Source organism: Schistocerca nitens, chromosome 1 (assembly GCF_023898315.1).
Source record: "Schistocerca nitens isolate TAMUIC-IGC-003100 chromosome 1, iqSchNite1.1, whole genome shotgun sequence".
Classification (NCBI taxonomy): domain Eukaryota; kingdom Metazoa; phylum Arthropoda; class Insecta; order Orthoptera; family Acrididae; genus Schistocerca; species Schistocerca nitens.
This window is the reverse complement of record NC_064614.1, coordinates 1300441247-1300463623: the sequence shown is the minus strand read 5'-3', so window position 1 is coordinate 1300463623 and position 22377 is coordinate 1300441247. Positions and strand designations below refer to the sequence as shown.

Genomic DNA, 22377 nt, shown 5'->3' with positions numbered 1-22377 from the left:
TCAATTTCTGAAGTGCCCTCCGGTATTGTGTACTGCAGACATCTTTCTTACTTCAATGTAACTATTCACCCCCTGGTATCAGGGGGTAGCAGGCAGATGACCTGATGAGATGCAGTGCTGTATTTGAAGCACTTTGATTTTAAGCCCACAGAAAAAAACTCTAGTACTTTCACACTCAAGTTACCGAAAACAGAAGTGTGAAACATTTAGCCATCCTACTGCAAACTAGTTGAATACCCTCCCCACCAAATCAAAGAGATCATGCAATACATTTTTTATCCCAGACAACAGTTATCTGACCAATGAAAATTACTTCAGTCACATTTAGAACAAGATGAGGCAACCAACAAATTTTACCATTTACTTTAAGTTTCGTGTGGCAGACGAAAGCAATGATTCCTTCAGCTCTGACAATTAAACGTCAGTTTTTATAAACAGGAAAAAAGATGAATAAACTATAGTCATGATGCACATAGGAAACGTCAGAATCACCAAAGAGAAGCCCAGTATATTGCAGTTAAAGTATAAACAAAATGGGAATGTGGAACATTACAAAGTGAGGTTAACTAAACAAGATGTCAGGTAGCTGAGCTTCACAACATTGGCCTTAAAGTATAACATAGGAAAAGAAGACAGACAATCAATGCTATGCTCCAGTGTCCCTTTTCCTTCATGATTTTTACAAGAATTTGCCAAATGCGGATGATTCCAGTGAGGATGTAACTTAAGTAAGAGCCCTCAAAATTCTACTTAAAAAGTACACGACATCTCTCAATATCACACAACACATTTCTTAGTCGAATGAAGCATGACAGATGTACAGGTAACATCTATGACAATTTTTACTGGAGTTCCTTGTAATGACAATTTTTCTGGTCTGGACTGAATTGTTTTCTTTGAAAAGCCAATAAACTATACTGAATGTATGTCTGGAGTTAGCTGTATTTACTATCCTTAAGATCTCCAACCGATTCTTTCTGGGGTTCAGTTTTAGAGTTGAATATGCAGTTTGTTGTATCTTCATTTCAGCATTTGACCCTTGATATTAGAGTATTTGGGAACAGTTTAAAAGAAAGATTACAAGGAAATAACTAACACAGCAGTTCCTGGAATACTGATATGTTCAACATCTCTCACCACCTGTTAGATTTGCGTTGTGGCATGAACCACATGCAGGCACCACCATTTTGTGCTTTGAGTGGTGTACTACATATAATACAAAATCACGAAAAAAACAAAAAAAAAATCACCTGTTACGAAAAGATTGTGTATGTTAAGAAGTGTAACCTACTTTAAATTGACACTGTAATTAATTCTTTAATGTTACAAGCATAGATTAGGAAAAATAAACACACTTTCATTTTTTAGTCTGAAAATCTTAAATCCAATACGGCTCATTCAAAATATGATACATGTTTGACATTCTTCTTTACACTGAAGGTAAAAGGTTAAGGTCTAAAAACAACAACAGAGAACCCAAAACTGATACATATATATAAGTGGGATTTTTCTGTGGAGGATGAAAAAGGCATTTTTCTTTTGAACTACTTTTATTTGTATATGGTTGGTTTGTTTAAGAGGGGCAAAGGGACCAAACTACGAGGTGATCCGCCCCTTGTTCCTAATAAAACAATGCCGCAAGTGCGAGAATAAAACAGATGAGACATAACACAAAACGGAAAGAAAGGAAGAACCACAAGAACGAAGGAAAGGCAATGAACACTAAAAAGAACAAAAGAAACAAGAAAACAACAGAGAGATGTAAGAAACAGAGAGTAAAACAAGGAAGCAGATTACCGTGGCCGGCCGACCATGAAAAGGAAAAGCCAGCCACCCTGCAACACATTAAAACCTATACCCTAAAAGCACTACGATGGAGGAGACAGAGGGACAAAGGACATGAGCTAAAACTCAGATTGAATGATGAAACCCACCCTCACAGATGAAACGTAAAATCAAATCAGCCGATGAGATGTTGTCCGTTAAAATCAATGAAACTAGTCCGGCAACCGAAGATGAAGTCGCAGGGCAGCCACAGAAAGGCAGAGCAGAAGAATAAGAGCCACTGTCAACCAGGTGCCACACCAACACTGAAGTGGGTCTTCACGGTGCAGGAGGTAGCCGTGGGTCGCCCAGGCATAGCCAGCATAGTCAGCAGAGAACCACCGAGTCCCGTGAGAGGCCATCTTTGAGGACTTCCACACATTCGTGGTCCCCTTAATGACTCGCAGTTTGTTGTGTGTACCGAGATTTTGCCATTGCATCTCCCATAGCTAAAAAAACCTTGCTGCATAATCATGAATGCAGGTCAGTTGCAAGGATACCCATTTCCCAGAAATGGTTTCTGTGTAGCCTGTTTGGACATCATGTCAGCAAGTTAATTTCCTGGGATTCTGACATGACAACAGGTCCAGACGAACACGACTGAACGGCTGGGCCGTTTCAGGGCATAGATGGACTCCTGAATGGATGCTACCAAAGGATGACAACGATAGCACTGGTCAATAGTTTCCAGCCTGCTCAAGGAGTCAGTACATAAAAGGAAAGACTCCCCATGGCATCAACGGAGATACTGAAGTGCACGAGAAATGGCCACCAGCTCTGCAGTGAATCCACTGCAGCCATCGAGTAAGAATGCTGTTCAATATGGCCACTGTGAACGTAGGCAAAGCCAACGCAACCATCAGCCATACAGCCGTCAATGTAAACACGTCAAGAATTGAGAGGAAGTGACAGCGGAGAGCCGCAGTGTTACCGGAGTCCTTAGGGGCATGTGAAAGATCTAGACGAAGCTGCAGCTGAGGTGTACACTATGGACATGTACGTGAATGGACCGCAAGTAGTGGTGGTAAAGGGAAGGACTTCAGTTTGGAGAGAAGGGAGTGCACACAAACCACAATTGTTAGCCCCGACCTGCGCAACCAATGCGGGAGATGGACTGCTGCAGGTGGGAAAAGGAGACAGTAATTCTGATGCTCAGGAGAACTACGAATATGTGCTGCGTAACTGGCGAGCAGTTGTGCACATCTGATCTGCAATGGAGGTACCCCAGCCTCCACAAGTGTGTTGGTCACCGGACTCGTCCTAAAAGATCCTGTCGCTAGTCAAACCCCGCAGTGGTGCACAGGGTCAAGTAAATGCAATGCTGAGGGTGCTGCTGAACCATATATCACACTCCCATCGTCAATTCGGGATTGGACAAGGGCTCTGTAGAGCCACAGCAGCGTAGAGCGATCTGCACCCCAATTGGTGTTGCTCAGGCAACGGAGAGCATTGAGGTGCTGCCAGCACTTCTGCTTAAGCTGACAAAGATGAGGAAGCAAAATCAATCATGCGCCAAAACCCAGTCATATGAATGTATGTGTCTCCACTACAGTGAGTGGTCAGTCATGAAGGTAAAGTTCCGGATCCAGATGAACGACATGACGCTGACAGAAGTGCACGACACACGACTTTGTGGCTGAAAACTGAAAGCTGTGGGCTAGAGCCCATGACTGCGCCTTGTGGATGGCTCCCTGTAGGCGACGCTCAGCACCATGAGTACTGGAGCAGCAGTACGAAATGCAGAAGTCTTCTGCACACAGAGAAGGTGAGATGGAGGGTCCGCAGCTGCTGCCTAGACAATTAATGGCCACTAAAAATGGAGAGACACTCGATACAGAGCCCTGCGGGATTCCATTCTCCTGGATATGGATGAAACTATGGGAGGCACAAACCTGGACACAGAAAGTATGGAGAGACAGGAAGTTTTGGATAAAAATTGGGAGCGGGCCCCGGAGACCCCACTCATACAATGTGGCAAGGATATGAAGTCACCAGGTTGTGTCATACACTTTACGTACGTCTAAAAAGACGGCAATCAGGTGTTGCCAACTGGAAAAGGCTTTTCGAATGGCAGACTAGAGGTACCCTGGCGGAAGCCACCCTGACACGGAGCCAGTAGGCCATGTGACTCCAGGACCCAAACCAACTGCTGACATACCATACGTTCCAGCAGCTTACGATGTTTGTGAGGCTGATGGGCCGATACCTACCCACATCAAGCAGATTTTTACCAGGTTTGAGCACTGGAATTATGGTGCTCTCCCGCCATTGCAATGGAAAGATGCCATCGCACAAGATCCAATTGGAGATGATGAGATGTCGCTTGTAGTCAGATGAGATATGTTTAAAAATCTGGGTGTGGATCTGGTCAGGCCCAGGAGCTGTGTCGGGGCAATCTGTAAGGGCACTGAGGAGCTCCCACTCTGTAAATGGGGCGTTATAGGATTCACCGTGGCATGTAGTGAATGAGAGAACGTTCTCTTCCAGCCACCGTTTGAGAGTGTGAAAGGCTGGGGAGTAATTCTCCAACACAGAGGCTCAAGCAAAGTGCTCAGCAATCGCGTTTGCATCAGTAGATAACACACCATTTACGGTAACACCGGGAACACCTGTTGGGGTCTGGTACCCGAAAAGACGTTTGATCTTTGCCCAGACTTGGGAAGGTGAATTATGGCACCCAATGGTCAAGACTTATCTCTCCGAACACTCCTGTTTCTGTCGTTTGGTAAGTTGGCGAGCGCAGGCACAGAGCCGTTTTAAGGCTATGAGGTGCTCCAGGGAAGGATGCCGCTTATGCCGCTGTAGAGCTCACCGATGTTCCTTAATTGCTTCAGCGACTTCCAGCAACCACGAAGGGACTGCCTTACACTCGTTCACCCTAAAGAGCGAGGGATAGTGTTTCCTGCTGCAGAAACAATTGTCTTAGTCACCTGCTCAACCATCACATCGATGTTCCCATGTGGGTGAGATTCAACGGTGACAGCAGAGGTGGAAGTTTCCCAGTCCACCTTGTTTAAAGCTGATCTGGGCAGGCATCCGTGGGGCTGACACTGGGGCAGTGACAGGAAGATGGGGAAGTGGTCACTATCACAAAGTTCGTCATGTGCTCTCCAGTGGACAGATGGGATAAGTCCTGAGCAGCAAATTGATAAATCAATGGCCGAGGAACTACCATGAGCCACACTGAAATGTGTGGCGGCCTCAGTATTTAAGAGGCAGAAGTCGAACTGAGACAGTAAAGTTTCGACATCTCTGCCTCTGCCAGTAAGCATGTCGTCACCCCACAAGGGGTTATGGGAATTAAAATCTCCCAAAAGTAGGAAAGGTTTAGGGAATTGGTCAATCAGTGCAGCTAATACATTCGGGGGTACTGCACCATCTGGAGGAAGATATACATTGCAGACAGTTATTTCCTGTGTCGTCCTTATTCTGACAGCCAAGGCCCCTTCCTAGCGAGAGAAGCCGAAGAAGACTTAGGCTTCTCTGGCTTAAAAGTTGGGACTGACATCCCCGATGGTTTGCGTGCGGGGCGGGGGGGCGGGGGGGGGGGGGGGGAGGGGGGGGGGTTGCTCCTGAAGTAGGTAGTGCAAGAACGCAGGAACAACATAAAGAGGAATACCCCCACCCACCACAACCACCATCAAGGGGGCAGGTGTAATCTTCTGGCTCAGAGGTGACAGTCGGCAGAGCTGATGGTGCCAGAACTGTTGTAGCAGCGGCGTAAGACGATGTCATACGCACAGGATGCAGGCATTCAAAGTTTCTCTTAGCCTCAGTGTAGGTCAGTCTGTCCAGGGTCTTGTACTATATGGTTTTCCTTTCTTTCTGGAGTATCCTGCAGTCTGGCGAGCAAGGAAAATGGTGCTCTCTGCAGTTGACACAGATGGGAGGCGGGGCACATGGAGTATTGGGATCTGACGGGTGTCCGCAATCTTGACATGTGATGCTGGAAGTAAAGCAGGAAGATATATGGCCGAACTTCCAGCACTTAAAGCACCGCATCGGGGAAGGGATATAGGGCTTTACATCACAGCGGTAGATCATCACCTTGACCTTCTCGGGCAATGTGTCACCCTCGAAGGCCAAGATGAAGGCACTGGTGGCAACCTCATTATCCACTGGACCCTGGTGGACACACCGGATGAAATTTACACCTTGTCATTCTGGACTGGCGCGCAGTTCGTCAGACTGCAAACGAAGGTCCCTGTGAAATATGATACTCTGGACCATAGTAAAGCTCTTATGGAGCGTGATGGTTACAGAAACATCCCCAGCTTGTCACAAGCGAGTAACACCTGTGACTGGGCAGAGGATGCTGTTCTGATCAAGAGTGACCCAGATCTCATTTTGCTCAAGCCCTCCACCTCCCCAAAGTTGTCCTCTAAAGGCTCAACAAAAAACTGAGGCTTCATCGTCATGAAAGATTCCCCTGGGAGGGGAACGATTTGGGGTCTTACTTCTGTGCATTGAATTGAGCTCGTGAACACTTAAGAGACTGCTGGTCTTTCCCTGTGAAATATGATACTCTGGACCATAGTAAAGCTCTTATGGAGCGTGATGGTTACAGAAACATCCCCAGCTTGTCACAAGCGAGTAACACCTGTGACTGGGCAGAGGATGCTGTTCTGATCAAGAGTGACCCAGATCTCATTTTGCTCAAGCCCTCCACCTCCCCAAAGTTGTCCTCTAAAGGCTCAACAAAAAACTGAGGCTTCATCGTCATGAAAGATTCCCCATCAGCTCTCAAACACACAAGGGGCGAATAAGATCTGCTGACATCTTCAGCCTGACGTTTCTCCCATGGTGTGGCCTGGGAGGGGAACGATTTGGGGTCTTACTTCTGTGCATTGAATTGAGCTCGTGAACACTTAAGAGACTGCTGGTCTTTCACCACCAACAAGAGATGATTGACTACGCTCCATCGCATGTCATCCGCACTGATGCCACCCACTCTGACCAGGGGCCCTCCCCACGGGCGCCACCCAGCTGCAGCTAAGACCACCTGGCTGGATGGCCATTGCCGGGAGTCCCGATACCCCAGGGAGATGGGCATCTACCCCTTGGCATACGTGGGGAGTTAACGGCGCAGGCATCTGCAGAGCGATCCCTGTGTGGTCAGGGGGCTACAACCAACAGGGTACAGGGTGGCCCCACCACAACGGACTGGCTACTGTGCTGGATATCAGGTGCAAAGAAGTCCATGGTTGTCGTCAACACAGAAAGTGACACTGCATAGTGCATGGTGGAAAACGCACCCAGGAAGGTGTCCTCGCCAAAGATGGAGAATGGGCGGCACTGCAATGTGACGATGAGAAAGTGGGCTAAAGATCTTAATGCCAATAGACACAATGCACCATGTAAGGCGCCCTTCCCCAGTTGGCTCGCTCTTCGGGAAAATTTTGAAGAATGGAGGTCAAACCTACATCCTTCTGAGTCTGTTTAGTGTATTCATCTCTTTGTCTCCCTCTGCAATTTTTACCCTCCACACTGCCCTCCAATACTAAATTGGTGCTCCCTTGATGCCTCAGAATATGCCCTACCAACTGATCCCTTCTTCTAGTCAATCTGTGCCACAAATTTCTCTTCTCTCCAATTCTATTCAATACCTCCTCATTAGTTACGTGATCTACCCATCTAATCTTCAGCATTCTTCTGTAGCATCACATTTCGAAAGCTTCTATTCTCTTCTTGCCTAAACTATTTATCGGCCATGTTTCACTTCCATACAAATACTATTATTGAAAGTCTAATCTGAACAAAACAACAACATACTCTATGACGACCACCAATATCAACTAATAATTATGAGCTTCAATTAACAACTGAACACACAAATCCTAAAAAAACTAATTCAATACCACTTTTTCCCCCCACACATCAATGAAAATTATGTGCATAAACACTCTTACTATCTTATACAACAAAAACCAAAAAAACTATAAAAATGTCCTTACCAACTAAATTCATCTGAATTCTAGGCTGGTATTAAAAAAAAAAACCAAATTGACAAACATTAATGCAACCAGACAAATACGGGGTAGACAACCTGGGAGGTATATAGGGGTCAGCCAGTGTGATGGAAAGGTCAGTTTGGCAAACTGGAACTTGGGAGGTGGGAAGGGAATAACAAAATCAACATGAACTAGTCGCCATCACAGTGGTCACCATGTGGTGACCATTGTAAGGAAGGGAGCAAGGGAGAGGAAGTAAGCAAAAGATCCATGGCAGAGAAAGTGCCATAAGCAACACTAAAATGGGTAGGGGAACCATCACAAGTTGTGATCCATGACAAATCGATCTATAAGGAGGAACTGACACTAGACAACAAAGCACTGCCCTACAAGAGGTGATTGGCATTTAAGTTCCCAAGGCTGAGGAAGGGAGGGAGAAGTTGCTGAAAGTTGGCAACTAGGTCAGTGGGCATAGGTGGCCTGTCAGGAGGGGGAGAGATTGCAAATAGTGACCGTAGATTCTAAGTGGACCCGGATGGCAGCCACTTCCAATGTGGCACAAAGGGGGACCCATCTACTAACAATGTCTGTATGGACCAATGTGGAAACAACTAGAAGCCCTCAAAGGGCCAACCTGGTTCCAATAAAACATGGAACCCGCAAAGGCTCACTGAGTGAGCATCAGTAAAATGAGATTTCTGGAGCATGACACAAGCTGCAGAGTAAAAGGAAATGAAGGATTGCAACTCCAGAAGGTGTCAGTAGATCCATTACAGTTCCACTGAATAACGGAATGAGGATCCAAATGGGAGGTAAATAAACCAAAGCCACACACACTGTCGGGGCACCATCCGTCACCAACAAGGATGGGGTGACATCCATAAACAAAAGGTCAGACTCAGGTCTTGAGGGGGAGTTGGCACCTTGTCCTAGTACTTCTGCTTCCTCCTCCCCCCCCCCCCCCCCCCCAGCTCTCTCTCTCTCTGGGAGCCTCACTGTAGGTTGATCAAGGGACTTTTACTCATACATCTTCATTTCCTTCTTATAAACTGAGCAATATGTGGAGCGTGGAGAGTGGTGGTCATGACAATTAACATAATGAATGGGAAAGACAGGGGCTCCCCTCATGGAATGGGTGCCCACATTCACCGCACGGATGGGCCACTGTACAGTGGAAAGACCTGTGCCTGAAATGCAAACACCGAGAACACCTTGTGGGTGGCAAGACATACAGGTTTATACCACAGTTATAACACACAAGCTTGACGACCTCTGGGAATGTCTCCCCTCAAATGTCAGAATAAAGGAGCCTTTATTTACACGTTTTCCTTATGGCCTTTTTGAACATGCTGAACGAAATTAACTATCTGCCATTCCAGACTGGCCCTTAGTCCCTCATCAGTTCTGGACCACAGAGCGGACAGCAGAAGTAGTTTGATCAACAGTAAACCTGACAACCTCTTATTCAGAGTCCACTTGCACAATAGCATCCTTGACAGGTTCCATGAAAAACAATGGCTTGGTGGCTTTGAAAGTGTTCTCCGTCAGTACTGGTGCAGAGCTGGTAGTGGGGAAAGAGTTTACCCAAGCCAGCAAGCCAGGCCCTCCTCCCAGTGTGTAGCCATGCAATGGAAGGCAGCAGGTCATAAGAAGCAGCATTAGAAGATCCATTGTCAACTAAAGAGATAGCCACAGAAGAACAGTTTTTTTAAGCATGCTGCATTTCATACGCAAAGTGCCCACCCAGATACACCCCACTCCGATCAGGGGCTCTCCCCTTGGGCACCAACCAGCCATAGCACAAGTTACCTGGCACGGCGGCCGTTGCTGGGAGTTCAGATTCTCCAGAATCGGAAACAACCATGCCTAGGCAACAGCTCAGAATATCCTAAGTGTGATTCCCATGTTGTCAGTGCCTCAATCAAAAGGATATGTAATGACCCCACCACACATCTGGCCACTGTGCTGGTTATAGAGCATTTAAGAACAACGGCATTGAGGAACAGATGGAATAGGCAGTAAGTCCACATGCCAAAGACTCTAGCTATGGTGGTGCTCTGCAGTTGGCTCACACTACAGAGAGAAAATTTAGAAGGGGAGGTCAAACCCCAAAAGGGGACCAAAAACACTGAAAAGGAAAGATGAATGAGAAAAAACAAGAGAAATTAAAACCAGAAGGAATAGCAGAAACCAGGAGGAAATCTGGGCTGATGAAAGTAAGGACACAGAAGGGAAGGAGATTGTGGGGAGGGTAGGAGCGAGGATAGGGCGGAAAGGACATGGGGAAGGAAATGCAGCACAGGAAGGACAAAAGGGCCGCAACAGCTTGACGCCTTGTGTGTGGCAAGCGTGAACCCATGAAAAAGCCATGAGCCCTCTAGGAAAGGAGCGGGAAGCACCACTCTAAATATGATATCAGAACACTCAACCCCTGCAGCAACAGCCCTTCCACATCCAGGTTCCTACTGCACCAACTGCATCACTGCCTTTCCAAATGAAGGCTCTCAATTTCCACCCTGCAAGATATCAAAGTTCCCACTCTGAGCAATCAAATACTACGTGGGATTGCAAATTTTATATTAAGCTGCTTAACTAAGTTTTTTTCTTCAAGGAACAGTTATTTTTATTTTATGTTGGAACAAAAGGTGCATTTGCGTGTAGACCTAACAGCAGTATTCACACAAATGACAACACCACATCAACTACCAACAAGCCTACTTAAACTTTGTAGTCTTGTCTTCTCTGCCCACAGAAACCACTAAAATGTTGTAAGAATAAGTGGGATAAGAATCAATCCAGAACACCTCACTGCGAGAAATTGCAAAAATTATTTGCTTTTTAAATCAGAAAGACAGTGTCTAGAATATTCCGACGACATGGGAAACAGAAGCTAAAAAAGGGACTGTCCCATTTTCTTTAAGAGACAAATTCCAGCCGGCAGGTGTGCTTCTACTGTTCACTGACAATGAAATTAAAATTATTCTGCATTGTCGTTCTTTCATACACAGTGATGTTGAGTGATCCGAGTTTGTCAGTTCATCGCACCATGTTTAAAGTAAAAAGCTCTGTGCTCACGTGCAGTTAGTACGATTGAAACTGGATACAGTCTTTCTTTCCTTTTACATTTTTTTTTTCTTTTGTTTTGACTGTTGGTTGACAATTTTGTAAGTGCATTAACATGAATAACAGTGTGTGTACAAAATTAAGTGGGGCAGCATTTCTGAAATTATCGAAGGAAAGGTGAAAACTAGAAGCCAATGTTCTAAAAATGTTTGGCAAAGTAGATAAATTTTTCACAAAAAATGTTGCTGGTTTGACTTCAAGTTCAAGTAGTACGGATGATATTTCTGGCACTGCAGCTGTTGTAAAAGAAGTAAATACAGACAAAACAAAAATTAAAAATGATGAAAAGCAAACTGTTCCTGATTTCGAGTTTCACGAAAAACTAAGTGTCGAGTCAGACATTACAAAAAGAAATAACCTTGTTAGTGATCATCCTGCAGAATGGTGTGTTAATGAAGCAACAATCGATGTTCTCTTATAACATGGTATTAATCAAAATTGTAACAGTTATTTTTCTAATGCATGATCAATAGATGATAAAATCAGATATCTGAACAAAAATGTATTTTACCCTAAACTTTTAAATGGTGAATCAACTTTGGGTGATTTTCTGGTGTACTCTAGTATAGCACCAGTGCTGGTTTTTTTTTTTTTTTTATGCACCATGTAGATTGTTAGGAGGTAAGGCCACGATTGCTACTAATGGTATTGCAGATGGGAAAAATATTTCTAATATTTTATCTCATCATTACAATTCACTTTAACACAATAATTCTGAGTTATCACTCTTCACAAGAAAAAAAAGTCACTTGGAACAATACATAACCATTTTGTGTCATATATTGAGACAGAAAAAATTTATTGGCGCAGTGTGTTTAAAAGGGTGTTTGCACAAGTGAAGACGCTAACAAGTTGTGGATCTCTTCTATGTGGACACGTTGAAAGGTTCCATTCATTCATTACATAATGGCCAATTTATGATGTCTCTTGAACTTACAGCTGAATCTGATCCTTTTTTCGCAGAGCACATTGAATGACATGGAAATCCAGGGCAAGGACATACAAGTTATCTTTCTCCAATAATCTGTGATGAAATACTAGAGCTTCTTTCTGAACGAATAAAAAGAATTATCATAAGTGAAATAAAACAGGCAAAATATTTCTCTATAACAGTAGATTCTACTGCGGACATTTCATATATTGATCAATTATCTTTCATATTAAGATATGTGAATGAGAATGGTGATGTTTCCTTCTATTTTTGCCAAACCGGGGACACAAGTCCAAAAACTTAGCTGAGGCCATACTAAACATCCCGTCTACAAATTCCATTGATATCACTGACTGTAGAGGCCAGTCACACGACAATGCTAGCAATAGGTTAGGAACCTACACTGGTTTGCAGGCACGCATTAAAGAATAAAATCGGAAAGTGCATTATGTGCCTTGTGCAGAACATTCTTTGAATTTAGTTGGCACTAGTGCTGCAACCTGTTATTGGGAAGCATGTTCATTTTTCAATGTAGTGCAAAACGTTTATATAATATTTTCTCTGCTTCTACACAGCACTGGGATAAACTTACTTTCAAACCAGGAAGCAACAAGGTAAAAAATGTTTATCAGAAACAGGTTTGTCAGCAAGAGAGGAAGCATATGAAAACTGGGAGAGCGTTATCAATCCCCTCACACATGTTACCAATAATACGTTTGAAAAACCACTTGGATGAAATGGCACTTTGGCTTTATTGAATCACCTAAGCAGACTAGAAACAGTATTCATGATGACTGTTTGGAAGGACATACTCCAGAGATTAAATAGCATTAATCTGAAATTGCAAAGTGTAAATATTGATACTAACATAGTGCATGAATTATATGAATCACTTGTAGTATTTATTGCATCTATTCGTGGCATGTTCAACTATTATGAAAATAAATCCATGGAGATGGTGACTGATATAGACAATGAATGCACCTATAGAAGATCAAGAAAACACAAACTTCATGATGACGAAGAAGCGGACTTAAGAAATTTTTCTGACTGGAAGGAAAAAATTTAGAGTTTAAACATTTCTCCCAGTACTCGACAACTTGTACACCAAGTTAGTGATGAGGAAGGGAATCTATAGAACACAGTTGGACTACTCCACAGTTTTTGGTAACATTAAGTTCACCTGACAATATTGCTGAATGTGCAGCAAAACTCCAAGCATTATATGACACAGATATAGCCTACATTCCCTAGTGAATGTGTACATTTCATAGAACTTTTGAAAATTTCTGAGATTAGTGATATACCAGTCGAAATGAGTAAATTTTTATGAAAGGAGAGGTTACAATTTGTGTTTCCAAATGTTGCCATTGCTCTTTAAATATTTATATATATGGCATTTACAATTTGTTTGGCAGAATGCTCGTTTTCGGCTCTTAAAAGACTGAACTATGAAGATATGATCAAGGAGTTTTCTGCCGTCAAAGCCAGACGAAATCTTTGCTGTCTGGCGAGTTCGTTTATTTATTCACATTAGTTTTAAAAATTTAGGATAATGTGTTTTTTATTACAACTACGATCACATTCATTCGATTTACAAACTACGTATTATCTGTTATTATACAATTGCCAATGGCAGGACGTGCAACTAAACCTTCGTTACATGTAGACGTGACCGAAGGCGCCCGACAGTACTAAACAATAAGCTGATACTGTCTTACATTACAACTGATATGTATTCTTGGTGTCGGCTGAAATGTATAGTTATCGCAGAAATATATATCTTATCGGAGAGATCGCTCAGATGAAAAAGTGTTAAGGGGCTCCGGAACGCCCTATACTTGCAATGTTAAAATAACGCTTATAAATTACATCTTTCCTCACAAAGTATTTGAGGTAGGAAGTTGAACTTTTTACAGATTATTTATTGGAATATGGGCTACAACTTAACACAGGGATTTTACAAAATTTTAGTTCAGTTATTAAAGATGATTTTTTTTCAATTGTAATGAAAATTCACAACATTTTTTTGCAATTTTTTATTTATATATTCAAAAATATACAGTTTTTTGGAAAAAGGCTGTGTTAAATTATGCAGAAGGTACTGTGTAACATTTACTGAAAGTTTGAAACAAATATGTTTGGAAGATCCTTAGAAAACATGTAATTAGTATGAGAAAATAAAAGTTTTGGGAATCGAGCGACAAAGATTGGATTAACTTTTTAGTGCATTCCAGGTCCATAGGATGGATTATCTTCATCCTCTGCAAACACCTCCTCCAGCTTCCTCTTGTTCCTCCTCCTGTTTACTCTTGCTTGTATTTCTAGACTCTTTACAGCCCTGTCTGCAGCCCGAAGGCGTTCCTTGTCTAAAGCAAGCATCGCTCGTACCATGTTAGAACCTATCTTCATTCCCATATTTCTAAATACCTTGCACCTTACAATGTTGCCATCATTGAAAGTCGCAACAGCATCATACACACCAAAGTGAAGTGTTTCTATTCCAACAAATACAGTCTTGGGGATTCTCGACCATATAACACTATTTACACTTTCATTGGGGTTTTGAGTTTTTCCGTGAATACACTTTTTCAACAGTTCAGGCGCTGCTAAGTCTCTGAAAATAGGTTTTATCACCTCCATTATTGCATGAGGCAGACTATGCTTATGAGTGTACACTTCACCAGTTAGCAATCCTTTGTTATATTTACACCAACTGTCTTCTTCTTTGGGACACAAGCTATGTTGAGGATTTTCATCGTCTTTATTGTTTACAGTAATAACACATACCTTTGGCTTTCCAACATTTCTCCTTTTCTTAAAAGCCTTCAGAGGATTTCTAATAACTTTACTTTTACTCATTATTATACTTCAACAAAACAGAGACTCAAGAAACAGAATTAATTACGAATATTTTCGAGATAACGACAGAGTAAATAAACATGAAACAATCGACAATCACACCAGCGATATATATTGAACCATCACAGGTTAGCCACAACACATACTTTATCTCACATCACTAAAATGTACCTGATGAACACGGACGTTAATAATAACACCATTTGACAGCAGTTTAACAGCGCCACAGTGTGTCACGCCCATGTAGAACACATTTCAAAAAAAATTTAAAAATAGTTGTAGTCTTCGGAATTGAATAAATTATATATCTATTAAAAGGTAATAGTCTGCAGATTCAGAAAACACAAAAAAGTAAAAATTGAACTTTTCGTGATTTTGAGCCTTTCCGGAGCCCCTTAATAAATAACGTAGTTCAGTTCTATCGATAAATACGTAAAAGCTTTGCTAATACCGTTAGAAAGAGCTACGGTGAGAGTAGTAGCTGCAGTACAAAACAGTTCAGCCCTGGATTAAAGGTATTGTGTACACTTATTATGCAGCATCTAGCTGCACAGCCCCTAATGCTTTACATGTTAATTATTATGTAATAGCAAATCCAGTTATGTGTGTGTGTTTGTCTTTAGTTATTAGTTCATGCACCGAAATCTTTTATTTCATTTCTTACGTTTTCCTATAGAATCATGTATTAATATCAAACGTGTTTTTTTAAGTCATTAGATCATAAAACAATTTCAATTTTAATTGTTAATGCATCTCTGTAAAAGTACATATTAATTTCTAATGTCCGACACATTCGCTTCAATTTTTAGATCGTAACACAACTTCATTTTAATTTTCACTGGTTTTGTGTAAAAGAACATATTAAAAGTGAATGTATAACAAAAATCCATTGTCACCTACACGATCTGCTAAATTTTTTGGCGATAGAAGAAAAGTCATTTTCATTGTGTTCGTTTCTGTTGTCTTTCAACAGAAGAATGTGTTAATACGATGCAGTTTTAAGTTTATCTGCTGCTGTACACCAAATACAGTTTAGGAAAGATACTACATTTTGATTGAGCGCGACTAGATCGCTGACGTGTCTTCAGAACAACACAGAGTACGGAAACAGCTCCCAGCCAAAACAGCAAATGTGAAGTGATCTGTTAATAGTTATTATTTAAAACTGTTTTTGGAGAGGTGGGGGGGGGGGGGGGGGGTTGCATATAATATGGTGTGCCTAGGGTGCAAAATTTTTAAATTCGCCTCTGTCCTGTCGTTTATAAACTTTGAGCAAACCTCCCTACAAACATGAAACCAATCTCACACCTGTCTCATGGGCATAAAATGCAATTGACAAGCAACATCAGTAATAACAAATCAACAAAATAATATCCTGCCTATATTTCTCAAACCAGGTATCTATCCTAACCTATCTCCAAATACTGTCAGAATGACACCACCATAAACTCATTCCTGCTGGAGATGTAGCAACTATTTGTTTATTTCATTAATTCACCACCCTGTTCACACTTCAAAATTCCACCATGAGGCCATATTAATGCAGATATTTGTCATGGTAATATCACCACCCACAGCAACAACTAATACACAACTTGTTTAATTTCATTGTAAGTAGCAACAATCTAAAAAATTAATTTCTAACCATTAAGAACACAGTGACTTAACATTTCCAAAGCGAAACACAAATCAGTAGCTAATGATTAATACCATTACAACAACTTGCTGACAAGCCAACAAAAACAAACTTCCAGTAACCTACGTCACTAAGTCCAACGCCTCACTAACATAATTCCCGAACATAGGCATTCAGCTCTAGAAAGCGCTAACAGACAAATGTCATCCCCACACACAAAGCATTTCAAATATGCTTTGCAAACATGACATCACGTAACAACAAATGTCGCGCATCAAAGCCGACAGGTGGTTCTGCACGGATTGGTTTACTCTAACTCCTTATGGTACCCCATCATATCTGCTGAATCAAAAATTTAACACACCTGCTTTTGTTGGCTACGCTGCATTTCTTGCATCTGAGCTCTTTCAACTTCAAAAATGACAGGAGCAAGCAGGATTACTGAGGAACTGAAGAAAAGCCATGTTGCAACTCGCCCAAAGCTGTAAAGACCTGTAATCAAAATTATGGATTACAAATGGTACATAAATCTTTTCCTCTTATCAAATATACAACACTGGCATTATTTAAGCAGATTAAAAATGTTGAATTAAAATTATTACAAAATGGAGTAATTATAAACCTTTTATTCCCTGATAGGTCCCAGTGACCAGAGAGTATGTAATATTACGAACACTCTCTGGAAACATTTCACCTAGGCCCATCAATCGTTCAGCCAAAGTTTCATCAAGATCCTGAAATAACAATAATAATCATGTGTCAGACTTAAGACTGTTAATATGGAAATAGAAATAAACTTTTACAAAATTAACAAAATATGTAACTACAGCAATAACTTTCTTCCAGTCACTGTGCAGCCAAAGACAAGGCCAGTGGACACAACATAGCCGGTTTTAATTTTAAAATTTATACTTTACTTAAGACAAAGTAATTAAATGTTGATATTCACAGTTTTTTGTGACCACAACAAAACAGTTAAGCAATAAGCAATAGTGGAAGTGACGTCCAGAAAAGAGGAAATGCAAGGCTGAAGGAAACACACACACACACCCCTCATGTATTCAGGGAAATGAGAAATTGACCAGTATGGCACTAGCAAAATGGCAGAGGAGACAGTCAGTGCTCGAAGTGGAAGGATCATTTCTTTGAACTGTAAATGTGTTGCGGGATGCAACCAGGAAATCACCCTACTAGTGCCCATTGGCAACACTTTCACTGCAAATTTAGCAGGTCAATTCCAATACACACCAAGCAGTGAAAACAGAGTATCAGTGTCGATAATTTATTTGTAGTAAGGCAGGGAATCCCAACTGTTGCTCAGTCATATAACATACGTAACATTGAACTGCTGTAAATATCTCTGACGTGTGGCTAAGTGGTCTACTAACAAGGGGAAGCCACCAATTGTGAAATTCAGATTCGATTCGTACTGCACATAATAAAAGCTCATGGCCAGAGGTGTAATGCGGCAAAGCACCAAGATGCACTTCTCAGCCGTTGTCGAGAAAATCTACAGTTAAAAGAAACCATTGTGGTGAAATACTCTCTACGATTAATAATTTTCCACAGCATCGCAGCACAGCGGTAAGCGCTCGGGTTTGTAATCCGAAGGTCGCCGGATCGAATCTCACACCATGCAACTTTTTTTTTAGTATTTGTTTTTTGTAATTCATATATATATCCCAGGCAATCAGTTGCAACAATTATGCATATAATAAGTTGTTGAAAGTCGTTTGTCGTGGAAAAACTGACGACTTCGAACATCATTATGTTTTCCGCAAAGTAAGTTGTATTTCACAAATGTTATTAATTGTCTTCATAATGTTAACCACGTATAGTTAACGGAAGACGTAGAAACGATATTCCGAAACGAATACGTATAGCGTAAGTCAAACGTTCGAATTAGAATAGAGACCCCACGAACACAAATTTGCTGTGGCAGGTATGAAATATAAACTCCGTTACTCGCTCGTTACATTTGAAGGACAGATGTTGAATGGGCCGAAACGAGCCGCCGCATAACAGCGTAGTTGCCTGCTAACTTCGACAGAAGGTAGATGCGGTCCCTAGCGCAACTTACAACATCTTCGAAAATCAGTGCGGACGGAAGAGCTTTGGTACACCCTGTTAAAAAAAAAAAGAGAGAAATGGAGGCAGTACAATTGGAGAGCGATCCGCCTTCACCAACATGCATAAGCAATTAACCCGAGCGCTTACCGCTGCGCCACGACGCTGTAGAAAACTTAATCGTAGAGAGTATTTCACCGCAGCGGTTTCTTTTAACTGTCGATTTTCTCGACAACGGCTGAGAAGTGCATCTTGGTGCTTTGCCACATTACACCTCTGGCCATGAGCTTTTATTATGCGCAGTATGAATCTAATCTGAATTTCACAGTTGGCGGCCTCCCCTTGTAAGTAGGTCCAACCCACTGTTGGGGTGGTGGTCTACAGAACAACGACTGGTTTGATGCAAATCTCCACGGAATCTATCCATGCAAGCCCCCTTCTCCAAATAACTACTGCAACCTACATAAATCTGAACCTGTTTTAGTATTTAGCTCAGTCAACGAACACCAAAATATGTAAGCTGTACGAAAGTGCGTGTAGTTGTAGGGGAGACTGCTACGAACAAAATACTAAAAATCTTCACGCATGGGATGTGAGTGTATGGGTAGGGCACCAGGTGTACAGGCCCCCTTAATAGTTTTTTCTTTAATTAAAAAAGAAGTGTTAATTATTAACACTATGGCTTCTACTCCAACTGTTTACCTGCACATAATTAAAACTACATTACATTTCCCACAAAAAGGTACCATTTGGATGGTAAAATCACAGTTGGGTGGCAGCTGTTTAATGGGAGCTATTTCTGGTGGTTCATACAAGGTGCATTCAAGTTCTAAGGCCTCCGATTTTGTTTCTAATTAACTACTCACCCGAAATCTATGAAACTGGCATTACTTCTCGACATAATCGCCCTGCAGACGTACACATTTTTCACAATGCTGACGCCATGATTCCATGGCAGGGGCGAAGGCTTCTTTAGTAGTCTGTTTTGACCACTGGAAAATCGCTGAGGCAATAGCAGCACGGCTGGTCAATGTGCGGCCACGGAGAGTGTCTTTCATTGTCGGAAAAAGCCAAAAGTCACTAGGAGCCAGGTGAGGTGAGTAGGGAGCATGAGGAATCACTTCAAAGTTGTTATCACGAAGAAACTGTTGCGTAACGTTAGCTCGATGTGCGGGTCTTGGTGAAACAGCACACGCGCAGCACTTCCCGGACGTTTTTGTTGCAGTGCAGGAAGGAATTTGTTCTTCAAAACATTTTCGTAGGATGCACCTGTTACCGTAGTGCCCTTTGGAACGCAATGGGTAAGGATTACGCCCTCACTGTCCCAGAACATGGACACCATCATTTTTTCAGCACTGGCGGTTACCCGAAATTTTTTTGGTGGCGGTGAATCTGTGTGCTTCCATTGAGCTGACTGGCCCTTTGTTTCTGGATTGAAAAATGGCATCCACGTCTCATCCATTGTCACAACTGACGAAAAGAAAGTCCCATTCATGCTGTCGTTGCGTGTCAACATTGCTTGGCAACATGCCACACGGGCAGCCATGTGGTCGTCCGTTAGCATTCGTGGCACCCACCTGGATGACACTTTTCGCATTTTCAGGTCGTCATGCAGGATTGTGTGCACAGAACCCACAGAAATGCCAACTCTGGAGGCGATCTGTTCAACAGTCATTCGGCAATCCCCCAAAACAATTCTCTCCACTTTCTCGATCATGTCGTCAGACCGGCTTGTGCGAGCCCGAGGTTGTTTCGGTTTGTAGTCACACGATGTTCTGCCTTCATTAAACTGTCGCACCCACGAAGCACTTTCGACACATCCATAACTCCATCACCACATGTCTCCTTCAACTGTCGATGAATTTCAATTGGTTTCACACCACGCAAATTCAGAAAACGAATGATTGCACGCTGTTCGAGTAAGGAAAACGTCGTCATTTTAAGTATTTAAAACAGTTCTCATTCTCGCCGCTGGCGGTAAAATTCCATCTGCCGTACGGTGCTGCCATCTCTGGGACGTATTGACAATGAATGCGGCTTCATTTTAAAACAATGCGCATGTTTCTATCTCTTTCCAGTCCGGAGAAAAAAAATCTGAGGCCTTAGAACTTTAATGCACCTCGTAGGTTTGATGTAGACAGAGGTACTGATGTAGCTATCCTTGAGTTGGAGGTCAACATCTAGGAAGGTGGCTTATTGGGTTGAGTAGGACCAAATGAAACAAATGGGGGGTGGGGTGGGGGGGGAGTAGTTGTGGTTCTGGAGGAATGTGGATAGGGTGTCCTTACCCTCAATCCAGATCACAAAGATGACATCAATGAATGTAAACCAGGTGAGGGGTTTGAGATTTTGGGTTTTTAGGAGGGATTCCTCTAGATGGCCCATGAATAGGTTGGCATAGGATGGTGCCATGCGGGTGCCCATACCCGTACCCCAGATTTGTTTCTAGATAATTACTTCAAAAGACGTAATTGTGGGTGAGGGTGAGGATGTAGCTGGTCATGGTGACTAGGAAGGAGGTTGTTGGTTTGGAATCCGTCAGGCATTGGGAAAGGTAGTGTTCAGCAGTGGTAAGGCGATGGGCATTAGGAATGTTAGTGTACAGGGAGATGGCATCAACAGTAATGAGGAGGGCACCGTGTGGTGAAGGGACAGGAACTGTGGAAAGTTGGAGGAGGAAAAGGTTGGTATCCAGGTTAGGTTCCAGGTAACAGGTTGGAGGTATTGGTCTATGAAAGGAGAAATTTGCTCAGTGGGGGCACCATGTAGAATGTAGGAGTTCAGGGAGTGGTAGTGGCGAGTAGAGAGGTGGACTCTGGGGAGAGGTTCTGGGATGGGCCTAAGCATTTGAGTTCCTGTCCCTTTACCACACAGTGCCCAACTGGTTACTATTGATGCCACCTCCCTTCCCAGTAACATTCCTAATACCCATGTCATTACCACTGTTTAACACTACCTTTACCAACACCTGACGAATTACAAACCAACAACCTCCTTCGTAGTCGCCATGAACAGCTATATCATCACCCACTATTACTTCTCCTTTGAAGGCATTACCTACAAACGAATCCGGGGTACAGCTATGGGCACACGCATGGCACCGTCTTGTGCCAGCCTATTCATGGGCCATCTAGAGGAACCCTTCCTAAAAACCCAGAATCTTAAACCCCTCACCTGGTTCACATTCATTGATGACTTTGCTTCACTTGGTCCTGCTCAATCCAACAAGCCATTTTCCTACATGTTGACCTCCACCTCAAAGATGGCTACACATGTAGCTCTGTATACATCAAACCTATGAACCACCAGCAATACTTCCACTTAAACAGCTGCCACCCGTTCCATACCAAGAAGTCTCTTCCATACAGCCTAGCCACCCATGGTTGTCTCATCTGCAGTGACGAACGGTCCCTCTCGACATATACCAAAGGTCTCTCTGAAGCCTTCACAGACCATAATTATCCTCCCAACCTTGTAAAAATACTAATCTCCCATGCCTTATCTTTCCAGTCTCCCACCACCTCCCAAAGTCCCACCGTCCGACCACAGAGGAGCATTCCCCTCTTAGCTCAGTACCACTCCGGACTGGACCAACTGAAGTACATTTTCCGCCAGGGTTTGAACTACCTTTTGTCGTGCCCTGAAATGAGAAATGTCCTACCCACTATCCTTTCCACCCATACCACACTGGTGTTCCGCTGTCCTCCAAACCTACACAATATACTCTTCCATCCTTCCACAACTCCTGCTCCCAACCCCCTTACCCCACTCACGGCTCATACCCCTGTAATAGGCCTAGATGCAAGACCTGTCCCATACATCTTCCCGCCACCACCACGTAATCCAGTACGGTCACGAACATTATTTATCCCATCAAAGGCATGGCTACCTGTGAAACCAGTCATGATCTACAAGCTAAGCTGCAACCAGTGTGCTGCATTCTATGTGGACATGTCTGTCCGCATGAATGGTCACTGACAAAT

General features: G+C 42.7%; 1 protein-coding gene across 2 annotated transcripts in view; it reads right to left on the bottom strand.

Moving 5' to 3' along the window:
* LOC126202429 (mitochondrial import receptor subunit TOM22 homolog) overlaps positions 1–22377 on the bottom strand; it is a 59576-nt gene that overhangs the window by 24746 nt on the left and 12453 nt on the right. For both annotated transcript variants that reach the window (XM_049936866.1, XM_049936865.1), the window contains 2 exons: positions 16950–17061; positions 16692–16819 (listed from right to left, as the gene is read on the bottom strand). In XM_049936866.1, the coding sequence (XP_049792823.1) occupies positions 16692–16819; positions 16950–17061 (240 nt within the window). The remainder of the gene's footprint in view (positions 1–16691; positions 16820–16949; positions 17062–22377) is intronic.